Source organism: Cervus elaphus, chromosome 2 (genome assembly GCF_910594005.1).
Source record: "Cervus elaphus chromosome 2, mCerEla1.1, whole genome shotgun sequence".
NCBI classification, from domain to species: domain Eukaryota; kingdom Metazoa; phylum Chordata; class Mammalia; order Artiodactyla; family Cervidae; genus Cervus; species Cervus elaphus.
The window spans coordinates 28,246,238-28,272,341 of NC_057816.1; the positions used below are offsets into that span (position 1 = coordinate 28,246,238).

The 26,104-nt window shown below is 36.9% G+C and overlaps 1 protein-coding gene and 1 pseudogene across 8 annotated transcripts in view; both read left to right on the top strand.

Annotated features, from left to right (window-relative positions):
- The window catches only part of GAS2 (growth arrest specific 2), a 168,212-nt gene that overhangs the window by 75,835 nt on the left and 66,273 nt on the right, over positions 1 to 26,104 (top strand). For all 8 annotated transcript variants that reach the window (XM_043875190.1, XM_043875238.1, XM_043875242.1 and 5 more), the window contains 2 exons: positions 8,722 to 8,785; positions 22,554 to 22,695. In XM_043875190.1, coding sequence (XP_043731125.1) covers positions 8,722 to 8,785; positions 22,554 to 22,695 — 206 coding nt within the window. The remainder of the gene's footprint in view (positions 1 to 8,721; positions 8,786 to 22,553; positions 22,696 to 26,104) is intronic.
- LOC122675996 lies at positions 20,335 to 21,113 on the top strand (annotated as a pseudogene).

Sequence of the window (26,104 nt, forward strand, 5' to 3'; positions counted from 1 at the left end):
TTGACATTATGTATTAAAGACTTCAGAAGTGCTCATGTTCTTTTTATCAAGTCTTTTTATCAACTTCTAAAAGTTTATTTGAAGGAAGTAGAGGTAGGTAATACAGTGTCTATTGAAACATTTTTTTATGAGTTAAAAAAATGAATGAAGATAATTTGGTGGTAGCTTAAACAAACTGTAGTCATTCGTAGATACCAAGAAAAATAATATTCATAACATTTTGAGACTAATAATATGGGAAAATTATGATATAATATAAACCTGAGGTCTTAGCATTTACATCTGGTAAATAAAAATAAAATGCTATATTCAGAATTTGAAAGTAAGACAAAGAATAATTGAATTGTAAGTAATATTTTCTTCTTCAATTCTCTGTTAACACATGTTAGGCAGTAAACAGGTATGGCATGTAATTTGAAACAATTTTACTCATATTAAGATGATTGCAATCTTAATTGAAATCAAATTGCATAGAGAATTATTTATTGACATCAGTGAATTTTCTACATCAGTGTATTAAAAGGACCGTTTTACGTTAGGACCAGAAATATATGACTTATTCTCAATTAAAAAAAATTGTTATGGGTTCTAAAATTGATGCTCTTGTATGATTTTTTTCTAAGATATTTTAAGTAGAAACTATTTCTTTAATGATATTCTTGCATGGAGGATTTGTTATTTGTAATTTACTTTAGCCCACTGATTAGAAATTGCTAAGTTAGCTTAATTTTCCCCCCAGAGCTGTTTATTTTTCTTTACTTAAGTACATTCTGGTTGAGCTGGAAAGCTGAGAAAAATAAAAGGATGGGGGAGGGAATATTAGAAAAATGTGCAAATTCTGCTTGCTGTAATTGTGTCAATATCACTATGTTATTGGATAATTATAGGATTTGGAGGCCAATGACTATGCTTCATCTATTTCTCTGAGAAAGAATCTACTCAGCAAGAAAAGGGTTTGCTCTCTGCTGTGCTAGCATGCAAATGTGTGTGATTTGTTTTTTCATTTTTTTCTTCTGTATTGGTGTTTGCTGTGTGGCGCTGTCTTTTTTTGATGCATGGCTCTGAAGAATAGTTTTATACAATTCTTTGTTCTATTGAACATTGGTCAAGCACTGACCTACCTCCAGTATTGGGTTTGATCCCACTGCACAAAAGTAAAAAAGATAGTGTGTGAATTTTTAAACATTAACATTTTTCATTTTGTACCTACTGCATCAGAAAAAGAATTTATGCCTGCCTGCCAGTGTTTGATAAATCATCCCATCTGGTTGTTGTTGCTATTGTCTCTATTGAGGACTGGAAGAATATTTCTGTAGAAAGAAACCTACTTTTATTAATATTAATGTAGGATAATGATTTCAGGATACCAGATCCACTCTGGGTTATTTATATTCACATTGTTTCTTGCCTGGAACAATTTCTTTTAGACTTTGGGTTTTGTAACACCTATCCTTATAAAGTACTTTATCAGCATCTCAATTCTGAGTTTGAGCTCAGAAACTTTTTCCAAATTTAGCCATTTGCCCCTATGTCAGCGCAAATGTAGTATGGTATCTGAATGAGAAAACTAAATATCTCCCAGGAGTAACAGGTATATCAAGGATTTGATGGAGTCAGGTTGAATCAGGAAAGTGGACAGCCTTCTAGCTTTTCCAGAATCAAATTTTCACTGTGCAATATTCAATAATAACGGCTATGTGTTCAGTAATGGTAATCAAGCAGTGCATATGTGCTACCATCTCTAATCTCCCAACAACCACTAATTTTATAAATGGAAATGCTAGGTTAGGACCAAGAGAATTAAATAACTTGCCCAGTATTACACTGCTTCTCAGTGACAGGTAGGATTTAAATTCAGCTCCATTTTCCTCTGAAGATCACCTCCCTCCTGTATTACAGAAAGTTATGTTTTGTATGAGGTAATTTTAGAAGTTCATATGATGATTTCAAGTAAAAGGAAAAATAAAGTATAATTGAAAGCAAAATTAGAAGAGACTCTTACTTGCTGCTCTGAGTGATAGTGACTTAACCCATTAATTTCACATCAGGTCTGGGTGTTGAGACAGAAAGGGCATTCCTTGCTCTGAACATTTTTTTGACTTGATGGCAAAGGCAGTTAACTACATTTTATTGTATACATCTTCCATTACTGATGAGATTATGAATGAATTCTCCTTTTTATATGAATTATATGGACGTTGTATCCTGTTTTCACTGTGAACAGTGGTTCTGAGAAATCTGGATACATACACACTCAGCATTCATGAGTGTGTGGGGTTTATGCTTTGCTGCCTTTTCTTGTTTTTAGCCTCTCTCAGATCAGTTTTTAAAGCACCTATGTTGCTAACTGCTTCCTACATTTAAATGCAAAGATCTCTGTGTGTGAGTTACAGGGAGTGACATGACTTAAGAGGGCCAGCCCTTCACTTTCTAGGCAGGCATCTTTTGTTTCTTATAGATCCTGACAGATGATAAATGCCATAATACCCATTAAGGGCTAATCCAGTGCACAGATTATTTTTTCCTCCATTCATCATCGTCATCACTATCATCACTGTTATCCTAAACATTTCTAGAGCATGTTCCTTGTATCAAATCACATTTGAGTATTTTTAACCAGAATAGATATAGAGTTATAACTGACATACATGGTAATAATCATAACATTGATTAGTGTAATAATTCTCAAACTTTAATGTGCATATTCATCACTTGGAGAGCCTTTTTAAATTTAAATTTTGCTCAATAAGTCACAAATGGGACCCAATAATTCGCATTTTTATCAAGCTCCCAGCTGATGCCAATGCTGCTGGTCTGCAGATCATCACTTAAAGTACAAAGGTGTAAAATTTGTTGAGTGCTTGCCATATACCAAATGCCCTTACCCGTAAAATTACCTCATTAAGAAAGAGTTAAGTAGAAGGCAAGTTTTAGAGATGAGATTATGTAGCCTGGATTAGAACCCAGTTCTTCTGATGTCTAGTTTACTGTTGTCTTCTACTATGTCACTCTAAATATGAGAACCTGTTCTCTAGAACAGTGGGAAGCTATTATTTTATGATATTTTCACAATTTTTAACATTCACTCAAAAATATAATCTTTTCAAATTTCTTCTTAAACATAAATCTAAAATATAGATTTCCTTCAAAACCAGCATGAATATTATTGCTTCTAATATATATTAAACCAAATAGATAATGATATTTTCATGTTTTCACTTTTTGTCCATCTGTTAAAACTAAATATCTATATAGCTAACCTATACATTCATGGTTTAATGCATTTTATCCTTGCAGATTGTGTGACATTGAAACTCTACCCCTTGCTTTAGTGGAGGGTCTCATTTTCTATTCCTGGAGCTAGCAGCATTCCATTTGACATTTGATGCCCATGAGATTTTTATAGAATCTAGGTTATAAGATTGAGTCTCTTGCCACGTATTTTTGAATAGGGATTTATGTTACTTTTCCCAGGGGGGTTCTGCCTTATACATTTTTTCAAAATGCTTTTGATTATTTTAAAAGAAGCCTCCAGTGATAAGACCTTTTGCATAAAAATCACCAGTGACTAAGACAGCTTTTATTTGTTTTAAAGAGAATTTGTTCAGAGGAGAGAAGGCAATAACGATCCTCTCTTTTCCTCATGAATGCATGGGTGCATGCTAAGTCGCTTCAGTCATGTCCAGCTTTTTGTGACCTCATGGACTGTAGCCCGCGAGGCTCTCTCCATGGGATTCTCCAGTCAAGAATACTGGAGTGTGTTCCCACTGGAGTGGGTTTCCAGAGGAATTTTCCCAACCCAGGGATTGAACTCATGTCTCCTGCTGCTCCTGCATTGCAGGCAGATTCTTTACTGCTGAGTCACCAGGGAAGAACCCTTCTACTCAGAGTTCAAAGCAAAAGACCATATTATTGATGTGGCAATAGAATGAAAAAAATGTTTCTTACCATAAGCCTCAGTATAACTAGAAATTTCCTTATATCTTTGAAAAGACAAATCAATAAAATATCAAAAATGAGTAGTATATGCGACAACATAAATTCTTTAGTTCAAATGCAATATACTAAAAGTTTTCTTTCTAATCATCCAGATAAAGACATGCATCCATATATATATAAAATATATATAACCAGCTTAGGTAACTTGTTGAAAATGAGCTTATCTAAATTATTTATTCCCAGAAATGGAGGAAAATTGATGGTAAGATGTTTAGTGTTTCATAAAATGACATGTTACTTAATATAATTGTTACTTAAGTTTTATACCTAGCAAAAATCCATAATAATAATAGGATAATATGCCTTATGTCTGTCTATATATGCCAGCCAAGTTGACCTACTTAACCTTAGATTTGATTAAATTTAGAATTAGCTATTTATGATACAACATGACAAAATATTCAAAATATACTCATTATAATAACTTTTAAATTATACAGCTTAAATTATCAAAAGTAGGTTTTTATTTTTTAATTCTGAGGTTTCTTCTACTGCTTAGTGAGGTGGCTTTCACATGATAGGTGCACAGAAAAAAATGCTTATAGAAAAAACGTTATTAGTTATTAACATTCGTTATTAGTTATTAGTTAATAACTAATACCATTCGTTATTAGTTATTAACATTAATATTAACTAAACCAAATAATGATACTCTTTAAGCTAATAATATACAACAAAAAGTAATAATAATGAAGAAAGAAAACTAACTTTGAGAAGTCTTTCCTATCGCCAAGCACTGGCTAAGAATAACAATAAATAATATTTTGTTTAACTCACACAAAAATATTGCAAGATACACACCATTATTTTTCTCAGAAAACTGACATTTTATGATCTCCCCAAATTAGGAACTAGTAAATTTTAGAGCTCACACATCAGAACCAGATTTTTGTGGCTTGAATCCCATGGCCACTCTACTCTTTCCATCTGTTAATTTTAGTTTAGAGTGCAAAAAGCAAACACAATCACTTCTTTGGTATAATGTAGAACAGGAGACTTGGGTTCGATCCCTGGGTTGGCAAGATCCCCTGGAGAAGGGAATGGCAACCCACTCCAGTATTCTTGCCTGGAGAATCCCATGGACAGAGGAGCCTGGCAGGCTATACTCCATAGGGTCGCACAGAATCTGACATTACTGAAGTGCTTTAGCACAGCACATTGCACAGATAATACTTAAGACTCTTGAATTCAATTTTATAGAATAAGGTAAGAGTGTTTGCTTTTACAATTGAATAAACATTCACATGATGTAAATTCTTGCATTTTCTAAAGATGCTAGGTAAGATTTTAGCCTTTATTCAGCTTAACTGTTACAACCACTATCATAACCACATGATATGGTCATGATCCATGATGGTTATCATCCTTGATATTTTGGGACTTAGTGTTTACTGAGTAACTAACTACTCTGTTCTTATTATTGTGCTAGGTTATCCCCTCTGCAAATTTAAGTCGTTCATTGCTTACTATTTATCAAACATGATATTAATATTTGTGGCCATTGTGAACCAGGCATGATAAGACAATATTATGGGTATGTTTTGAAGTAACTGCTTTATTAAAGATAACATTTCCAAGAAAACTGGGAAGTAAAACATAATCTTTCTATTATCATTTTGCTAAGAAATGGTGCTGAGTGAGCATTTGTTCTAAGTTTTATAAGCTGGTTATATTAAGGATATAAAAAGGAGAATCATGCAGTTACTTTTCAGTTTTCCAAATTGATTTTCTAATGAGTCCATGGTAGAACTGATATTTGAGTGTTGACATGCAAAAGCTGTTTTAAATCAATAGCTGGACATGCAATAGCAATGCACCCCACATACCACACTGTCATATTACCCACATGATTTTTTTTTCTTCAGAATTAATTTTATTTTCCATAGAATATGTCTGTTCATTTCCAATGCTTATAGAGTCCTCCAAATAAGCAAAGTAATTTGGTTAAAGAATTATGATAGTTGGGTCAGGTGTTGCTTTATGTGATTGGTATTGACTGCTCATGGGCACAGTTTGGTCCATTCACTAAAAATTTTCATATTTTGTCACTGTTTCCATCACAAAATGCACAAGATTATATCCAAGTCTGCTGAAGCTTTAACTACTTGCTTCACACAGTTCTCACTGAAGATGAGCGTGTTAGCAGGGCCTTAAACATCTTCCTCTCCTCAACTTTCATGTACCCCCTTTTCCTATTTGTTATTTTGTACCACTGACAGGGTGGTGGTGGTGGTGGTTTAGTTACTAAGTCGTGTATGACTCTTGTGACCCCGTGGACTGTAGCCCGCCAGGCTCCTCTGTCCATGGGATTCTCCAGGCAAGAATGCTGGAGTGGGTTGCCATTTCCTTCTCCAGGGAATCTTCCCAACGTAGGAATGAAACCCAAGTCTTCTGCATTGCAGGCAGATTCTTTACCAACTGAGCTACAAGGAAAGCCCATTGACAGGATAAGAAGTCCAAATCAGAAGAAATTGATGAACTAGATAGGAAGATTGAGTTTCATTTATTTGCTTTTGTTTTGTGATGTTTGTTATTGTTCTCTGTTTGAAATTGATTTCCATGTGGTATTATAGTCTATATGTTTCATTGCACTGAAGTTGATTTAATATATCAAAAGTTGTATCATTCAGCCAGAGTCATCTAATGGTGCACTTGAAATTAGAGGTACGAAATATCTTTTTAAAAAGCCCCTTTAGTTAGAAGTAATATTAGACTTCCCCAACCTGGGTTTTATGACAATTCACCGTGTTAGCTGAAGCTCAAATTTATATTATCAAGAATGGAATTATTCTGTAATTCAGATTTCCCATAATCAGTTCTTTTTAATGAGTATTGCTGATGATATTAGAACTTATTTTAAAAGCTTTAAAGATTACATTTTATAGCAAGATAATGATTTTTTATTTGTTTAAAGCCAAGTAAAATCATACACTTTCACAATCTAAGTAAATGTATTTTTCTATTCAGCACCCAGCCCCAACAAATTCCATTCTGGTGTCAGTGGCAAATATTGCCCTGCCATAGCCTGTGGAGAGAAGAAATTAAACATTTAAGTTGGGGGGGGGGGCGGGAATAGAAATAATGCTGGGAAATTAAATTATTATAAAATTCTGTATTTGAGAATTGAAGCAGGGCTGCCCTGGTAGCTCAGAGGTGAAGAATCCGCCTGCCAATGCAGGAGACATGGGTTTGATCCCTGATCTGCGAAGATCCCATGTGCTGTGAAGCAACTAAGCCTGTGTGCCCAAACTACTGAGCCTGTGCTCTAGATCTCAGGAGCCGCAACTACTGGGTCCAAAGGCCACAACTACTGAAGTCTGTGCACTTGCGTAAAGCCCGTGCTTTGCAACAAGAAGCCACTGCAGTGAGAAGCCCATGCACTGCAGCTGAAGAGTAGCCGCCGCTTGCCGCAACTAGAGAAAAGCCTGCCCCGCAGTGCAGATCCAGCACTGCCAAAAATCAATCAATCAATCAATCAATTAATTAAAAGAAGAATCGAAGTAATATTGCTATTTATACTAAAGTTGATCAATAAGCTACTGTTTTCTTTTATCAGTATATTGGGACCCAACGGACTGTAGCCCACCAGGCTCTTCTGCCCGGGGGAATTCTCTAGGCAAGAATACTGGACTGGGTACCCATTCCCTTCTCCAGGGGATCTTCCTGACCCAGAGATTGAACCCGGTTCTCCTGCATTGCAGGCAGACTCTTTACCATCCAAGCCACCAGGGAAGGCTCCCCCCAACCCACAAAAACAGATGAAGCGATATTGCTATTTTTCTTAAAGTTTATCAATAAGCTCATATTTTCTTTTATCAGGATATTGTGTCTACATAAACAGCATTCTTTTACAAGCATTCAATACAATCTTTTCCCCCTAATATCTGTTGTCTTTATTAGTTACTGTATATAATAACATTTAAAAAATTTTCTACTCTTAGTTTAAAAAGAAAAAAAACATATGAGCAGCACATACTCCTCTGGTAGCCTCAACAAATGCAAATATTACTTGTCAACATTACTGAATGTGTCCAAAGAAACTGGTAAAGCAAATTTATTAAGTAATCAGATTATATTAGAAAATAAATATTATTGCAAAGAACCATCTTCTGATTTGCTCATTTTATGGCCAAAACTGACTGACAGGATATATTTGTACATATTTACAAAATTCAGTCAGTTGAAAGTGTTTCCTTCTAAAATATAATCAAATTAGGAGAAGACATCAAGATCCAGAGAGCTCACCTTCCATTATTGTTTGGAGGATAACAAAGGGCTGTGATATGTAATTTTTAATCCTTATTCATTGCATTATTTCTGCTAAAATCACTGGTGAAGATAGAGTTAGGAGTTTTAAACAATCTTTGCTTCATAGTCTTATGTTTGCTGTTTTTAAGTATTCATCAGCTATTTACATCAGAATCATAACTACATATGTTTTTAATATTCACATACAAATATTGACTAACTGAAGAAACTATTTATAGAGTGAGATTCCTGAGGCTCATTATTTTTGGTAGGGAAGCTGGGCAAAGAGTTTGAAAACTGCTTTAGGACTTCAGTAGATCTAAGTGTACTATGGGATAGGATGGTTTCTGTGAATGTCAGAATGAAGACTAGCTCACATATCCTGAGGGATGAGGGGGGTCAAGCATGTTCCCCATTGAGCTGCTGTCCAATCCCTTCTATTGTAAAAGTGTCCACCTTCGTCTTGTTTTTCAGTCCTCCACAAGCAACCCAGAGAAGTGTGTCTCTGTTTGCTAGAGCTTGGCCGGATTGCAGCCAGGTAGGTCATACTGCTACTGCTATGTAAGATGTGGACCAGCTCAGGATCCAAGCAACTCGAAGCTTGCTGGTTTTTCATTGCTGATATTTAACCTAGGTGTTGAGGAGCAACTTCTTCGAAGATGATCAGTATGAATGAACATCTCGAGAACAACTATTCAAACTAAAAATGGACCTCCAATATTCTTCACATCGTGACCTTATTGTCCAGCTCACTATGTCTAAACATTTTCTAAATATCTTTTAAATGAATATATTTCCCCTGCAACTCTTTCTTGGGAGATTGGAGAGAATATTGTATGTGAAGTCCTATGTGACAATTACACTTCCCTTCGTGGAAAGTTGATTCCTATTATTCTCTCTCTGTCTCCCAACTCCTTCACCACTCTTTTCCTGTTTGGTCTTTAATAATTGTCAGACTCCTCTTTTGTTTCTTTTTCCTCACTTTCCCCATTTAGCAGCTGATCCCTCAGTTCTTTTTAGTTTCTATTCCTGAGTGGATGAATAGGTCTATAATTACTCTCCATATTTTGATTGGAAAAAGGCATAGAATATAATCCTTCATATGTAGAGACATCTTTGGAATATTTTTCTTCTAAAAAGAAAAACCAAAAGAACTTGTAGAAGTCATAACCATAGCTAAATAATCAGGGGAAGGGACTTTATTAGCTCAGCTGACTTGATTTGGTTTCCTTTCATCAAACAAGGCTTCTGACAGTTTTACAGAGCCCAAAGAATTACAAAAGAAGATATAAATATTTGAATAAATCTTGATGCAAGGTAAAACTTCAGAATTAATTAGGTGATGTTTTCTCATCCAGTCCAGGGTATACTTGTAGTGTTGAGATAAGATGAATTAATAAGATAAAGTAAGAGCTTGCTCTGGGTGTTAATTCTCAAAAGGAAAACTACAAGGAAAATCACGGAAAATAAAGTGCAAGGTGTGTACATCAGGAAATTACAGCAATGGGCAGAAAACTTGGTGCCAATGAAAGCCCCCCCTTTTTTCGATCCAACAGATCAACTGTAATCAGAAGTAATCCCACGTTCTTTAAAACATCATAGTCAACATAATCTTAACAAATTGTTCATCAGGTATGGATTTTACTTTGCCATAGTAATTGGATGAGAGAAAGATGTTTTTTATTTGAAAGCAATTCTAATTAAATAGGAATGAGGCTCCACTCAACAAGAAGTGAAAAAAATCACTTTGAGATCCTTAAGGATGCCCCTGTTCCCTGCTACAGGTTCCCCAGCTTTGCTGTGGGACAGCCTCTGGAGCAGGTCCTCTAGCCCTCTGTCTGCTCACGCCTCTCCTGCTCAGGCTTAGTTCATAGTGTCTGAGTCCTTAAGACCCCACTCTCCTTCCGTCACTATCTTGGGTCCTGTGAGGGAGCAAGACAAAGGTTTCTGTTGCTTCTAAGACTCTGCTAAACCTCTCCTTCACCATGCATAATCCTGCCGGCCTGCAGGACAAACAGCTTTGAGTCAGAGGGCTCAGCCTTGAGTCTTTGGGCTCAGCAGATATCCCTGAGAAAGGTGATCCTACAAAATAGAAGTAGAGTCACAGATGTAGAAAAACTTATGGTTACCAGGGAATAAGGTGGGAGGGATAAATTGGGAGATTGGGACTGACATATAAACTCTACTACATATAAAATAGTTAACTAATAAGAACCTACTGTAGCACAGGGAACTCTACTCTATACTCTGTAATGGCCTTTATGGGAAAAATTCTACAAAGAATGGAGTTTTATATATATATATATAACTGATTCACTTTTCTGCACGCCTGAAACTAAAGCAACATTGTAAATCAACTATACTGCAATAACAAGTTCAAAAAATATAAGAGGCAGGAATACACACAAAGTAGAAGCTCAGTAAATGAGCTGCTACCCCTGAAATGCTAGAGTAAAAGGTTGTCTAGAGTTCCTGTGTATTAGATTAAGCAGAAAACTTTTCTGTGTACTTGTTTATTTTAATTATGTCATTAGAATATTCTGAAATGGCATATTCAATTTTGTTACTTTGATAACCTAAATATGTGGGTCAAATAGGCATGACTCTGAAAGTTGTTATAGAGGTAAAACAAATAGCTGAGAAAAGAAGAGAGGCTAAAGGGAGAGGAGAAAATGAAAGATATACCCATTTGAATGCAGAGTTCCAAAGAATAGCAAAGGGAGATAAGAAAGCCTTCCTCAGTGATCAATGCAAAGAAATAGAGGAAAATAATAGAATGGTAAAGACTAGAGATCTCTTCAAGAAAATTAGAGATACTAAGGGAAAATTTCATGCAAAGATAGGCACGATAAAGGGGAGAAATGCTATGGACCTAATAGAAGCAGAAGATATTAAGAAGAGGTGGCAAGAATGCACAGAACTACACAAAAAAGATATTCATGACCTAGATAACCATTATGGTGTGTGTGGTCACTCACTTAGAGCCAGACATCCTGCAGTGTGAAGTCAAGTGATTCTTAGGAAGCATCACTACAAACAAAGCTAGTGGAGGTAATGGAATTCCTGCTGAGCTATTTCATATCCTATTGAGCTATTTCATATCCTAAAAGATGATGCTGTGAAAGTGCTGCACTCAATATGCCAGCAAATTTGGAAAACTCAGCAGTGGCCACAGGACTGGAAAAGGTCAGTTTTCATTCCAATACCAAAGAAAGGCAATGCCAAAGAATGTTCAAAGTACCACACAATTGTACTCATCTCATGCTAGCAAAGTAATGCTCAGAATTCTCCAAGCCAGGCTTCAACAGTACGTGACCTGTGAACTTCCAGATGTTCGAGCTGGATTTAGAAAATGCAGAGGAACTAGAGATCAAATTGCCAACATCTGCTGGATCATTGAAAAAGCAAGAGAATTCCAGAAAAACATTTACTTCTGCTTTATTGACTACACCAAAGCCTTTGACTGTGCAGATCACAGCAAACTGTGGAAAATTCTTCAAGAGATGGGACTAATAGACCACCTTACCTGCCTCCTGGAAATCTGTGTGCAGGTCAAGAAGCAACAGTTAGAGCCAGATATGGAACAGCAGACTGGTTCCAAATTGGGAAAGGAGTATATTGTCATATACGTCAAGGCTGTCTATTGTCACCCTGCTTATTTAACTTATATGCAGAATGCATCATGAAAAATGCCAGACTGGATGAAGCACAAGCTGGAATCAAGATTTCCAGGAGAATAATAATAATATCAATAACCTCAGATATGCAGGTGACACCACCCTATGGCAGAAAACGAAGACGAGCTAAAGAGCCTCTTGATGAAAGTGAAAGAGGAGAGTGAAAAGGCTGGCTTAAAACTCAACATTCAGAAAACTAAGATCATGGCATCCCGTCCCATCACTCCACAGCAAATAGATGGGGAAACAATGGAAACAGTGACAGATTTTATTTTTGAGGGGCTCCAAAATCACTGCAGATGGTGAGTGCAGCCATGAAATTAAAAAATGCTTGCTCCTTGGAAAAAGATCTATGATCCACCTAGGCAGCATATTAAAAAGCAGAGACATTACTTTATCAACAAAGGTCTGTCTAGTCAAAGCTATGGTTTTTCCAGTAGTCATGTATGGATGCAGAGAAGGCAATGGCAACCCCCTCCAGTACTCTTCCCTGGAAAATCCCATGGACGGAGGAGCCTGGTAGGTTGCAGTCCATGGGGTCGCGAAGAGTCAGACACAACTGAGTGACTTCACTTTCACTTTTCACTTTCATGCATTGGAACGAAATGGCAACCCACTCCAGCATTCTTGCCTGGAGAATCCCAGGGACGGAGGAGCCTGGTGGGCTGCCATCTATGGGGTCACAAAGAGTGGGACACAGCTGAAGCGACTTAGCAGCAGCAGCAGCAGCATGTATGGATGAGTTGGACTATAAAGAAAGCTGAGCGCCAAAAAATTGATGCTTTTGAACTGTGGTGTTGGAGAAGACTCTTGAGAGTCCCTTGGACTGCAAGGAGATCCAACCAGTCTATCCTAAAGGAAATCGGTCCTAAATATTCATTTGAAGTCCTGGTGCTGAAGCTGAAACTCTAATACTTCGGCCACCTGATGCGAAGAACTGACTCCTTGGAAAAGACTCTGATGCTGGGAAAGATTGAAGGCAGGAGGATAAGGGGATGACAGACAGTGAGATGGTTGGATGGCATCACTTGCCTTGATGGACATGAGTTTGAGCAAGGTCCAATAGTTGGTGATGGATAGGGAAGCCTGATGTGCTGCAGTCCAAGGGGTTGCAAAGAGTTAGACATGACTGAGCAACTGAACTGATAGAGGTAAAAAGCAGGAGGACCACTTTCTACAGAATTAGCTGGGAGTTGTCATTTTCCTGTTGTTTAGTGTACATCATTTATTTATTTTCTGGATTCGTTTTTTGAATTTATGCTATTAACTGAATACTCTGTTAGGAATCCTGCTGAACTAAACATTTTTAGTGTGATCAAGTCATCAGAGGAAAAGTTTGCCCCCCAATGACAAAATCCTGTTAGAAATCACCTTTCCTCTAGTTCTGAGTCTGGCGTGAAAAATCCCTTGCCATAGTGTATAAAACAACATCTTGGTTAAGGAAAGGGAATCATAATGGCCTGGTCAATTTGAAGGTGAAGCATTATATGAAGTGTTTTGTGTCTGTTTTTCCTCAAATATTTTAAAATTGTGATTTTGGATTGCTCCCTTTATTTTTTAAAGACGTGTTATTGATATATGATTAACATACAAAATCTGTACCTATTTAAAGTAAACAACTCGATGAAGTTTCGGTAAAGAGCCTGCCTTCAATACTGGAGGCGTGAGTTCAACCCCTGGGTCCTGAAGATCCCCTGGAGAAGGAAATGGCAACCCACTCCAGTATTCTTGCTTGGAAAATCCCATGGACTGAGGAGCTTGGCAGCTATATTCAGTCGATAGGATCACAAAGAGTTGGACACGACTAAGCGACTACACTTTCATACATCTATGAAACTATCATCACAATCTATGCCATAAACGTAGCTATCCCTCCAAAGGTTTCCTCTGCCTTTATTATTATTATTTTCATTATCACTATTATTGACAAGAATGGGTGGCTACATTTCTAATCACACTTATGACCATGTGTACTAGTAAAAGCAGAGATTATTCGCATTATAAAAATTTTACTCATTTCACAAAGCAGCGATCAAAGGATTAAGACAACACATTACAGTGTTCAATTTGCAAATTTTGCTTTTTATCTTCCTAACCTACTTGAGTGCTGTGAAATATTGTGCACTTACCATGAAAAAGAGAAAATATGCTGAGAGATTATTCAGGGTGTTACTTTTGTATGCCGCATAAAGTTAAATAGCTGAATACCCAAATGGATAGAATGAACATTTAAGTATAAATGTCTGTGTAAGTTTCTCTTTGGACACATTTGAAGATTTTATTAAAATTTTAGTGGAAGTTCAATTGTGCTTTAAAAACAGTAAGCCAGTACACCCAAACAATACTACCTTAGTCCTATGTTGAAGCATAATAGTTGAAGGGAACAAAAGGCAAATTCATCATTCTCATCTTATTTTACTCCGAGATTTTTGTTTTGACATAGTAAACCTTTATCTAGATTATTGTATGTGCTTCCTTTCCCTTTTACTTTTCCATGGTGTTGAATTAGGATAGCATTATTGAATTAAGATGGCATTAACCAAAACTAGAAGTGTTGTTTGGAGAGCTCTCAAAAATCAACAACATTAATTTGTACACACAACAGATGCAGTTTGACCATGACAAAATCCCAACACAATGTTGCGAATTTTGTACTTTTTCTACTGATAGATAATGCTTTTTTATATTTGATCTGAAATATTTATTTCTCAAGATTACATAAATGTCATTTTAAAAGCATCACTTCAGAAATGATTAACTAAAAGTTTCTAATTCTCTGCCCTATTCCTTGCCTGGGAACCCTCTGTAAAGCTCTCTTGAGAGCTGTGGGCTTCTCTGAGTTCTGAAATGGGAGAATGAGACCACTTATTTTTGCTCTCATGGGTAAAACTTCTCTTTATTTTCAACTACAAAGAGGTATCATCACTGTGAAATCCCTCTGTTAATATTTCAGAAACCACGTCAGTTTCTCTGTGTAAAATATTCATGTTTGCCTTCTGCAAAGTAAAACACTCAGCAAAAACAGGTCAGTAAAACCTCAAAAATCTGTTTAATGAGAGTGTTTTGATATTCATTATTTAAAAAAAGTTACTATGAATTCAGCCTTTTTTTAAGAGTGAAAAATTAAGATTAGCTTTATGATAAAAGTAAAAAAGAACTTTTGTTATTTTTGTTTGGGGCTATGATGAATAGTCGACATCAGAGGGAAGCTTTTTATTTTTATTTTTGAGTGCTTCATTTTGAACAAAATTTATGACCATTCAAAAGAAATATACTTTGTGAATATTTCCCATTTTAATTCGTGACATAATGAAATGTTACTTAAAAGAAAATATTCTTATACCAGGCTTATTAGTTAACTCATCCTATTTAAAGAACTTGACTCTTACTGCTAAGAATAAAATTTGTTTTCATTTGAGTGAAACTTCCATCCAGACTTTAAAGCAGAATAAAAATGGGGCAAAAACTATCTTGCAAGAATCTATAAGTGATCTGTTATATGCCTAAAGAAAGGGGAATGTCTAAACTTTATCCCTCCAGGTCTAATAATATAGGTCCTGCTGCTGCTGCTAAGTCACTTCAGTCGTGTCCGACTCTGTGTGACCCCATAGACGGCAGCCCACCAGGCTCCTCTGTCCCTGGGATTCTCCAGGCAAGAACACTGGAGTGGGTTGCCATTTCCTTCTCCAATGCATGAAAGTGAAAAGTGAAAGTGAAGTAGCTCAGTTGTGTCCAACTCTTCACGACCCCATGAACTACAGCCCACCAAGCTCCTATGCCCATGGGATTTTCCAGGCAAGAGTACTGGAGTGGGGTGCCATTGCCTTCTCTGAATATAGGCCCTAGATGTCTTTTCTTTGAAAATTATCATCTAGTAAATAATTTGAGTAAATTTTCTAGTTTGGGGCTTAGTTTGGAGGCTCAATTATTTCATCTAGACCAATCTCAAAAGTTATATCCTATGTCAGAAAAATGTAAAGTCTATTTCTAAGATCTCATCATAAAGTTATTAACCATAAGGCCCTTTCCCTAGCACTTTTTGAATGAGACCAAAAATGATGAAAACGACACTGCTCTTTCAGTATTCTCCCTACTTTCATATCACTGGGGTTTACAGATAAAAAGATTTGGTTTTAGCAGACGCAACCTTTTTGCTGTCTTTTGTTGACCCGTATTCAGTTTGAAAGCAACAGTTGCTCCTTCTGCTACAAAGTTTTGAAATCTTGTAGTCGGGCGAGGATAGACAACAGTGAAAGTGGAAGACACTCAGTCTTGTCTCACTCTGCAACCCCAAGGACTATACAGTCCATGGAATTCTCTAGGCTAGAATACTGGAGTGGGTAGCCTTTCCCTTCTCCATGGGATCTTCCCAAACCAGGGATCGAACCCAGGTCTCCCGCATTGCAGGCAGATCCTTTACCAGCTGAGCCACCAGGGAAGCCCTATACAGCAGTAGCTGACCCTTATTCAGTTTGAAAGCAAGAGCTGCTCCTTCTCCTACAAAGCTTTGAAATCTTGTAGTTGAATGAGAATAGGCAGCAGTATATATTTTTGAAAACCGTTTAGACAAAATCAAAATGTAGCGTGGGATAGGGTTAATCATGGAAACCAGAATGAAGCAGCTTTTTGGAGAGCAAAAAAATAGACCTTTCAGTGACTAAGTTGGCTTCAGGTGCAGGGCCCTTACCCAAGGGGAATTTCATGATTTACAGCCTGTTGACATCTCCAGACAGACAGGAAGCCAATGAGTCGTACTTAAGTGTGTATTTCAGGATTGGCTGACTATACCTTATACAGCTTGAAGTATTTCAAAAGCCAGTATAAGCAGAGATTTGGGGCTTAGTGTTGATTTTCTATGTTCAGTGGCATAGCTAATTTTCAGCATTCCCAGATAAAGAAAAATCTCCAGGTCACAGTTTTCCATATGTGGTGTTGTTTTCTACTTCATTCAAACTTTGTTTTGTTTCGGACATGGAGTGGAACCTGTTGGTACTTTAATAAACATTTTTCACATTATTTCATTTTATTAAAACATTAAAAGGAAAAAAAAATGTTCAACCCAGCCAACCTGTTTCTAAAAGGTGGCATGAATCTACCTACAATTACAAATGAAATCATATTTTCCAATTGACCTAATTTATATTTTCCAATATGATTGACTTTTAATTGGCTGTGAATTCTAGTGTGTTAAATTCCTCTAGCATCACTGCCCAGTTTATGTTATTCTCTTAAGAATATTAAATATAACAAAAAATACCTTGTTGGAACTAAGAATTTAAATAAGTCTAGAGGGATTAAAAAGGATTGCCTGGTGAAGTTCATCCAGCGACTTAGTAGCAAAAATTAATTTATAACTTCTGCTATGCTTCAGCATTGAGATATTCCTGCTATCCCACAATTCTGAGAAAATTAATTTAAAGGAAGCCTATGTGAGTTTTTGGTAAAAGATACAAATAATATTGTAAACTTGAAAAATATTCACAACCTAAAAGCTGAGAGTTATGCTTTATGCAGTGGGAATTTTAGGATTTCATGCCTGGGAGCCAACATCTCAAGTGACTCTGAGAGAACTGCTCCAAGGAGGCAGGGGGAGGAGCCAGGTTAAGTAGAAGTTTTACCCCAAAGGGCAAGTAGTCTGAACATCATGGGCTTCCCGGTGGCCCATGGTAAAGATCCAGTCTGCCAAAGCAGGAGACGGAGACCCGGGTTTGATCCCTGGTTCAGGAGGAGAGCATGGCAACCTACTCCAGGATTCTTGTCTAGAGAATCCCATGGAGAGAGGAGTCTGACAAGTTACTGCCCATAGGGTTGCAAAGAATCCGATATGACTGAAGCGACTTAGCACACACACATACAGTCTGAACATCAAAAGATTATTTTTAATTAAAGGAAGCCAGATATCTCAGGTTAAGGAATTTAGTGTTTTTCTATATATGAGAAGATGCAAAAGTCTGGGCTCACTGAAATCATTCCTTATCACATGCATCTCAGCTATCTGGGGCCAGTATCCTGTTTTTCACATCCTGAGCTTCCTTGGGGTTGCAGTCTAATGGCTGTTGGCTCACAGGTAATCCTTTCCTTCCTGAGTGCTCTTAGGGCTCAGGAGCTCATATTAAAGGACTGGAATTGCTGATGATTGTGACATCCATGTTTATTGATATAGCGGGAGTATCCCATTTCTCATAATAAATAACACTACACCTTAATTATGAGGCTGTTTCATTATGTCATTGGATGGCATAATATATTTTTAAAAATTAAAACTTCAGCAAAAGCACCTCAATGTTGCAGTTTCCTGGTTGTGCAAACTTTGATACATCAGTTATCAATAGTCATTTCAGAGATGGTGCCCTGTGTCAGACACTGTACTGGGTGTGTAATGGATACTGTTTCATTCCTTTTAACTGTATTGAAACACAGGAGTTATAATTTTCATTTTTTCATGAAATAAAACTGAGACTCAGAAATAATGTGTATCAAGATGCCCCAATGGTCCAGACACATGGAAGACATTCAGTTTACAGTTATTCTTTTAATTTTCTTCTTCCTCCCTCCTTCCCTGCCTCCCCCCTCTCTCCCCCTCTTCTGCTACATCAGACTTCTAGGACAGGTCACTTTCACCTCTGTTTTCCTGATAGAAAACAGACTCTTAGAGGTTAGGTGATTTGCTAAATTTAAAGAGTAGGTTAATGGCACAGTCAGCTCAAGTCTGCCTTGGAAAAATGATACCCAGATTGCCAAGTGAATATTGTTGGTACTTGTCAACAGTATGAGACGCTGTGTTGAGTAAAGTGTAATTAGTGAGCTCTAGAAAGTTAAAAATGTATTTTAGTTTTGAATAAGGTTTAAAGTCTTCTAGAAGAATACTTTTTAGGGATAAGGCACCTATTTACATTTAATGTTGATATGTTTTATTAAAGTGATACACATTTAAAGATCCAAAACAATGAACTCTGACTCATTTCTGGAACCTGAACACATTGTTATAGGAAAATCCAGGGTTTTTTTTCCATTCAAACAGTAGCTATTAAGTATCTATTGTGTGCCAGGATTTGCACTGTCTGCTGAGGCGGCTGTGAATCAGACAGTGGTCTCTACTGTTACAGAATCTGCAGTCAATTGCATGTTTCTACAAACGTCCTATTAACTGGCTAATCTGTTTAAAAGGTCTGAAATGTGATAAATAGTGCCTAAAGTCTTTTAGCTAATGATTTATGTAGCTAAAAATTACTCTGTTCACTAGAAGCAGTTATCAAAACAGCAATTATTATTTGAGTTGTGCCAGTTAAAACTGTTTTGTACCAAATTCTGGTATGTTTTCCAGATCTCAAAGAGCACTTGACGTGTGTGTGATGTCAGTTAAATGAACAAACCATTAGAACAGGAGAGTGATAATCTAAACTTTTACATTTAACAATGTTTTTAATATGCTATTCACTCACACTAAGGTACTGGACATATTGCCAACATATTTATTCTCTCTATATAGATTATTTACTTTGTAGGCAATCCATAGCCTATTTTTTTTTAATTGCCAAGTGACTTTTTCCTCCTCTTTTTAACATGTGATCACCTGATTGAAATATCAGAGAAAACCTGAAGTCAGAAAACCTGTATCGTGTCTTTGTCCTGCTCCTAGCTAGTTCTGTATTTTCTCTGGATCTGTTTCATTTATTCTATAAAACTGAAAGGATATAACTACATGAATGCAAAGATCCTCTTGAATTATCTTTGGTATCCTCCATCTAGGCATTATAATATACAATTGATATGCATTTAGGAACTCAAATCAATTTCATATTTACTCTAAGGAAAATATGATTAGGAGAGAGATGAATGTTATTAACAACTATATCTCTGTCTTTAAACTGCTATGACATTTAAAATTTACAGCATATAATTTTAAAATATTGTTATTTTAAATCATTTCTGTTTCTCTGTATTCATTTTCTTTCTCACTAACACTATAAATGCTTTCATTATGTTGTTCCTGAGAGCATAATCTATGATGCTGTGTAACCCATTCTACATTATTCTGAGTACATAAAGTTATACAATTAACAGTGAATTTATTCTCTATAAATTCATTTAAGAACTTTTATTTGGAAAGTTTGCTGTTTTCAACTTGACTCTGACTTTATTTCCATCTTTAAAAAATTTATATTCAAAATAGGAGTTCAGTTACAGCACTAATATCATTAAAGCTAGTAAATCCAAAATTTGAAATTTAAAGCTAGTAAAATCTAAAATCTAAAATTTGAAATTTAAGCTAGTAAAATCTAAAATCTAAAACATGGTAATTCATGTTATTGACTCATCAATGTATTACATGGAGACTTTTAATTTATTTTTGTAGGTTCTTACGAGTCTGTTCATATATATTTTTATATATAGCTGTAACTAACTTTTAACTACAATGACATCCGCATTTTTTTTTAATACCAAATGGACCTTTGTCCATGAAAGCCTGGCCTTAATTTTGGTGTTTTCTCTTGGATCTTTGGGTCTGATTTTAGCCATGACTTTAAACAGACCTAAGCTTCCCCTTAACCCATACCTGCTTTTTGTATTTATACTGTTGGAAGCTCTGACTGTGGCCTTCATTGTTACTTTCTGTGATGTATATATTGTCCTGCAAGATTTTATACTGACCCGTGCAGTATTTCCTGGTTCAACTGTGTATACTTTGCAATCTGAGAGAGAGTGCAGCAAATTTGGAGCAGGCCTATTTTCTGACTTGTGGATTTTGTGCTTGTCAGGAACCTTGAAGATGTTTTTTATGGCGAAACAATGGAGTTAGATTTGGCTTCTGTGTATGTGTGCTCAGTCGTGTCCGACTCTTTGCAACCCCATGGACTGTAGCCTGCAAGGCTCCTCTGTGCATGGGATTTTCCAGGCAAGAATACTGGAGTGGGTTGCCATTTCCTTCTCCAGGGGACCTTCCTAACCCAGGGACTGAAGCCCGTGTCTCCTGCATCTCCTGTATTGGCAGGCAGATTCTTTATCATTGTGCCACCTGGGAAGCCCCTTGGGGTTCCTTCTTTTCTGCAGATTCATCATCTATGACACACACACTGATGTGTAGGCTGTCACCTGAAGAGTATGTATTAGCTGCTATCAGCCTCTGCTTGGATATCCTCAACCTCTTTTATGCCTTTGCAGGTTTTGGAAGCAATTAATAGAAAATGATTGAAAGCGGTATATAGAAACTGATTCATTAAGTACTAAATGTTGAGATGTAATTAACTATTAAATACTTTTAAGATTTTATTTATATGCTGTGTACTATATTATAAAGTATACACTCCTTTTACTATTAACAGATTTTAATCTCATTTAGAAAAGAAAAAACATAAAAGATAAATTCCAGAGAATTATTCAGTATTGCAATAAAATTATGTTAAAATGTTAATGACATTTCACTATAAAATGATGTATTGAAAATTAAAAATCTGCCCAACAGATATTTTGACATAAAATTTAACATTTTTGGTTTTCTAGAGTGTAAGTTTCCTCTAAAAGTTATAGCAGAATGCCAGTGACTAATGAAACTTTGGCAAATTCTTGACGGCATTTGTTTGCTAGGGTGCCTTAACAAAGTACCACAGATTGCATGGCTTAAACAGAAATTTCTTTTCTTACAGTCTGAGGTCAAGGTATCCGCAGGGTTGGTTTCTTCCGGGTTGTCTCTTTCGGCTGGTAGATGGTCATGTCCCTGCATGTTCACATGGACATCTCTCTGTATTTGTCTGTGTCCAAATTTCCTCTTCTTATAAAGATACCAGACATATTGGGATAGGCCCCACCCTAATGACCTCATTTTACGTTAATTACCTCCTTGGAAAGACTCTATTTCCAAATTCAGTCACATTCTGAAATTAGGGACTAGAAGTTAGGACTTTAGACTGGGCTTAATGTTTGTGTCCCCCCAAATAGTTTGTTGAAACCTAATGCCTGCTATGATGATATGAGGAAGCAGGGCTTTGGGGATGAGGAGGGAGTTCTCATGAGTGGGATCAGTGCTCTTATAAAAGAGACCTCACAGAGACCCCTTACCCTTTCTGCCACACGAGGTGCCAGCAAAAAGACACAGTCTGTGAACCAGGAGGGCTTCCAAGATGGTGCGGTGGTAAAGAATCTGCTTGCCAGCACAGGAGCCGCAAGAGATATGGGTTCGATCCCTGGGTTGGGAAGATCCCCTGGAGGAGGAAACGGCTACCCACTCCAGTATTCTTGCCTGGAAGATTCCATGGACAGAAGAGCCAGGCAGGCTACAGTCCAGGGGGTCACAAAAGAGACACAACTAAGCAACTGAGGACCCTGAGCACATATAGCTGTAAACATGTAAACATATGTGTGTGTGTATATATACAAATGTATGTGTATATATATATATAATTTTTATATGTATATATGTATGTGTATGTATGTATGTATATATATAAATTTTTTTTTCCTGCTTTAAAGGGTGCCAATTTAAGTACCTACCAGAATGCCAGAAAAGAAATTAGTGTTATTTTGAAAAGTTAGCACTTTGGTCCTATGGTGTTCATAATTTAATGCAATGTATGTCAACTGTATCATTATTATAAGTTATGCATATTTACTTGTCTGATGTCTTTTAAAAAGGTATGGTGTGGAACCTCCTGGTTTGATAAAATTGGAAAAAGAGATAGAACAAGAAGAAACACTCTCTGCCCCTTCTCCTTCACCTTCTCCTTCTTCAAAGTCTTCTGGAAAGAAGAGTACAGGAAACTTATTGGATGATGCAGTAAGTAAAATTCATCAGGTTTCTTACCAGTACTTGCTCCTTTTTGAACTTCAAAACTCATTCTATTCAGTCTCCTGTCTCACCTCTACCTATTCCAGTGTTACTGAAATTTCTTGTAGAGTCTATGAGAAAGTTCATAGTCCTGCAATTCATTTCAAGATTCAAAACTGAGCCACTTGTCTTATTTAAAGTACAGCATCACTTAATTCTGCTGAGTAGTACCTTAAATTTTAGGATAGTAAGTGCAGCTCCTGAAGATTGTCTTTGAAAACACTTAAGCCTTGATACTATTGGTTCCTGCTCCCTTGTTCATTGATAAGAAATCTGAAGGCATGGAATCTTAAGGACTGTTAAAGAAGGAAAGGCAAAATGCAATAGAGAAGATAATTGTCCTTTACTGACTCTGCACTAGGGTGGGGGGTGGTCTGCCATTGTTCTTCAGGTGATTTTGTTAGGCAGGTTTCTTATTGAGGAACCTAAGACTTGAAGTTGAATTACGTGCTGAGAGGAAGAGAGAAGCTTAGATTGCAACCCAATTTTGTCTAACTCTCTGAGGTCACCCTCCCTCTACTTAACAGAGTCCTTGAGTCACCGTCTTTGGCAGATTAGGACATATTTTCATTACATCCTCATACAGAAAACAGATTCTGGGTGAAACAGTAAACAGGATGAAGTAAAATTCTCTGGCTACTTCTGTTGTCTCTTAAGTCGTTCTTGGTTGTTAGTGGTGTGTCTGATTACATGGATGCATTTACTTCTCAGCACATATGTTTTGAGTGTAAATGTCAAAACTGCCTCTGGGTTTTATGAAAAATGGAAACTTTGGGGATGTTAGACTGAAGTATGTCTCACATACACGGATAAGATCCCTTGGTACAATATGTACAGTATGTCTCACGTACATGGGGAGGGTTCTTAGAAGTTAGCACCAACCATAATGAGGAATAGGCAGAACTGAAAAGGACAGCTGGCTCTTAGCTGAGAGTTTCTTTCCCTAAGGCCTGAACTGAAAAGATCTGGGGAAATGACTGATTGGTGCTGTTGGATATAGAAAGATTCCCCCCCACCTTTTATTCTCTTTCATGTGACACTATAACCTATATTGCAGATTTAGATGAACAGAAATATAACAATTTGTCTGACAGATTAAGAATTCTCACTTCTGCTAAGGACAGCACATATACACTTAGCCCATCAAGCTATCTTATCCGACACCAGTTTAATTTAGTTTTCCTATGTTCAGTCAAGTCAGAAATGAAAGGACAGGCAGGGCATTTCAATATAATGCACCTAAAGGATGTTAAAATCACAGGAATGTTTTTAAAGATCAGTCACATGCCTTCCATCCTACTATTGCATTTTTATTTTGTAGGGTAGTTGAGTAACTTTGCTTTAATAGTATGTAATGGCACATTATATATTGATAAGAACAATTTTTCTTTTTTCTCAATTATGCTTTTTTGATTAGACTTCATTTAGAGTAAGATCTTCCTTTTAGTCTCTTATAAAAGTGTTTTTCTGGGGTTACTCTGTTTGATCTTAGTCCTTTTCGTCTAAGCCGTTACCTTCATTCACTTTCTTTAATGCATTATAGTCAGAGGTCTGGCCAGCATCACCCTTAACCTCCTTATGAATGAATTAGTGAATCAAATGAATATTTTAGTCCTCAAATTATGAGACCACTTTCCGGTGTATCTGACACTGTTGACCACTCTGTTCTCTTAATTCTCCACAAGCATTATTGCTACCAGAAAGATCAACCTAAAGGGAATTCAGAATTGATTAAAGTTTTATAGGAGCTCTTATAATGGCCAGGGTAAAGCCCAAACTCATGTACGTGTCACATAAGGCCTCCATGTTGTGGCCCATTTTGTCTTTCCCAGCCTTTTTTACACTCTGGGTTCATTCTTGCATAGTAATGTATCTATCGTAAACGTGTCCTCTAAGCCCAAATGCCCAAGGATTATTTTATACCCTGTGTTTTTCCTCATTTGCTTTCCTCACCCTTCTCATTTTTGATTGCTACTTTTAGACACCCTTTCATCTTCTAAAATGCAGGTTGTGCGGTCTTCTATAGAAAGTTTTCTTGGCATCTCTCATTCCCAGTAAAGCTGACAAATGTGTCCTTGGTTCCTCAAGTGTTTTTATACATTTAGTGAAGTGTTTATCATATTGGGCATAAATACCTATTCTTCTCTAGGTACTGCCTTTGTTCTCAAAAGAGGACCACATTTTATTCAGCTATATCTAGTGCCATGCTAATTGGATACATTGTTAATGTGAGTAATCAAAGCTTAAAAAAGATTCTCCCTTTTTCTGTTTATCTGGAATGGCCGTATGCTCTGGAGAAAATGTGCATTTCTCAACTCTGCTGTAATTTAGCAGAAGGAGGAGGAGATGTTGCCCCTTAGGGCTGTTTACCTGAGCCTGGGCAAAGCAGCTAGAGTGGTCCCCTTTCTTCACCAGCTAGTCTCCCGTGTGGCCACCCCTCATCCTTGAGAAGGGGAGAAGGACGGGGGAAGAAGGTGGTGGAACAGCTGTGAAAAGGATTTTGGAGAAGTTTTACCAATAACCCAGTTCAGAGCACGTTCGTGAGTTAGGGACTGTCTTCAAAATGGCAAGACTCATTCTGTGGTTGCTCTCGCGATGCCAAGTTCTGCTCTCGCAGCTGGAAACAGGGAAGGGCTTTGAGAATCTTTAAACTCCCTTTGAAGTTTTTCAGGGTTTGGGAACATAACCGTCTGTATAGTTAGGGGGTTTTCATCGAATGTAGAAAATGTGCTAAGTGGATTCTTATGTATTGTTGCCAGCTAATGCTGTGTGTGCAGTCTTCAAACCAGCATTTCTCAAAGAATGTTTAATCAAACGCTCACACCACCAGATGGCCCATGGCATGAATAATTCCATGGATAGGTTAGTTTAAGAAATACAGCTTACTATAGTCCCTACCTAGAGTTTGGCAATGCAGTCTGGCATATGAAAGGCACTAATGAGTTCTATAATAAGATCTTGTTTAACCTGGAATTTTCCATGCTTCTTTGGCCACAGAAGCCTGTTAAAGTCTCCTTCATTCTACACTGGGGAAACTGCACTGAAATATTTGCATTCTGTTTAAGTGAGAGTTTTTCACCAAAGTGTTTTATTTCAGGGACAGTAGAACAGAGAGAAAAACCATTTGGGCCTCACTAATGGTTTAAATCAGAGCTTCATATGTCAAATATGAAAAAGAAATAGTTCATATGGTAACGGCTTCCCAGCATATGAGGCATAGATAGCCATTGGGGAGTTGCAGTTCACATACTACAGCATGTGCTTTAGAGTGGGGGTATAAAATATTGCTTGCAAAGTTCCTGTGTTTATTTAATAATATTGAATATTTATACTCTAGAGAAATTTTTTATATCAAAAA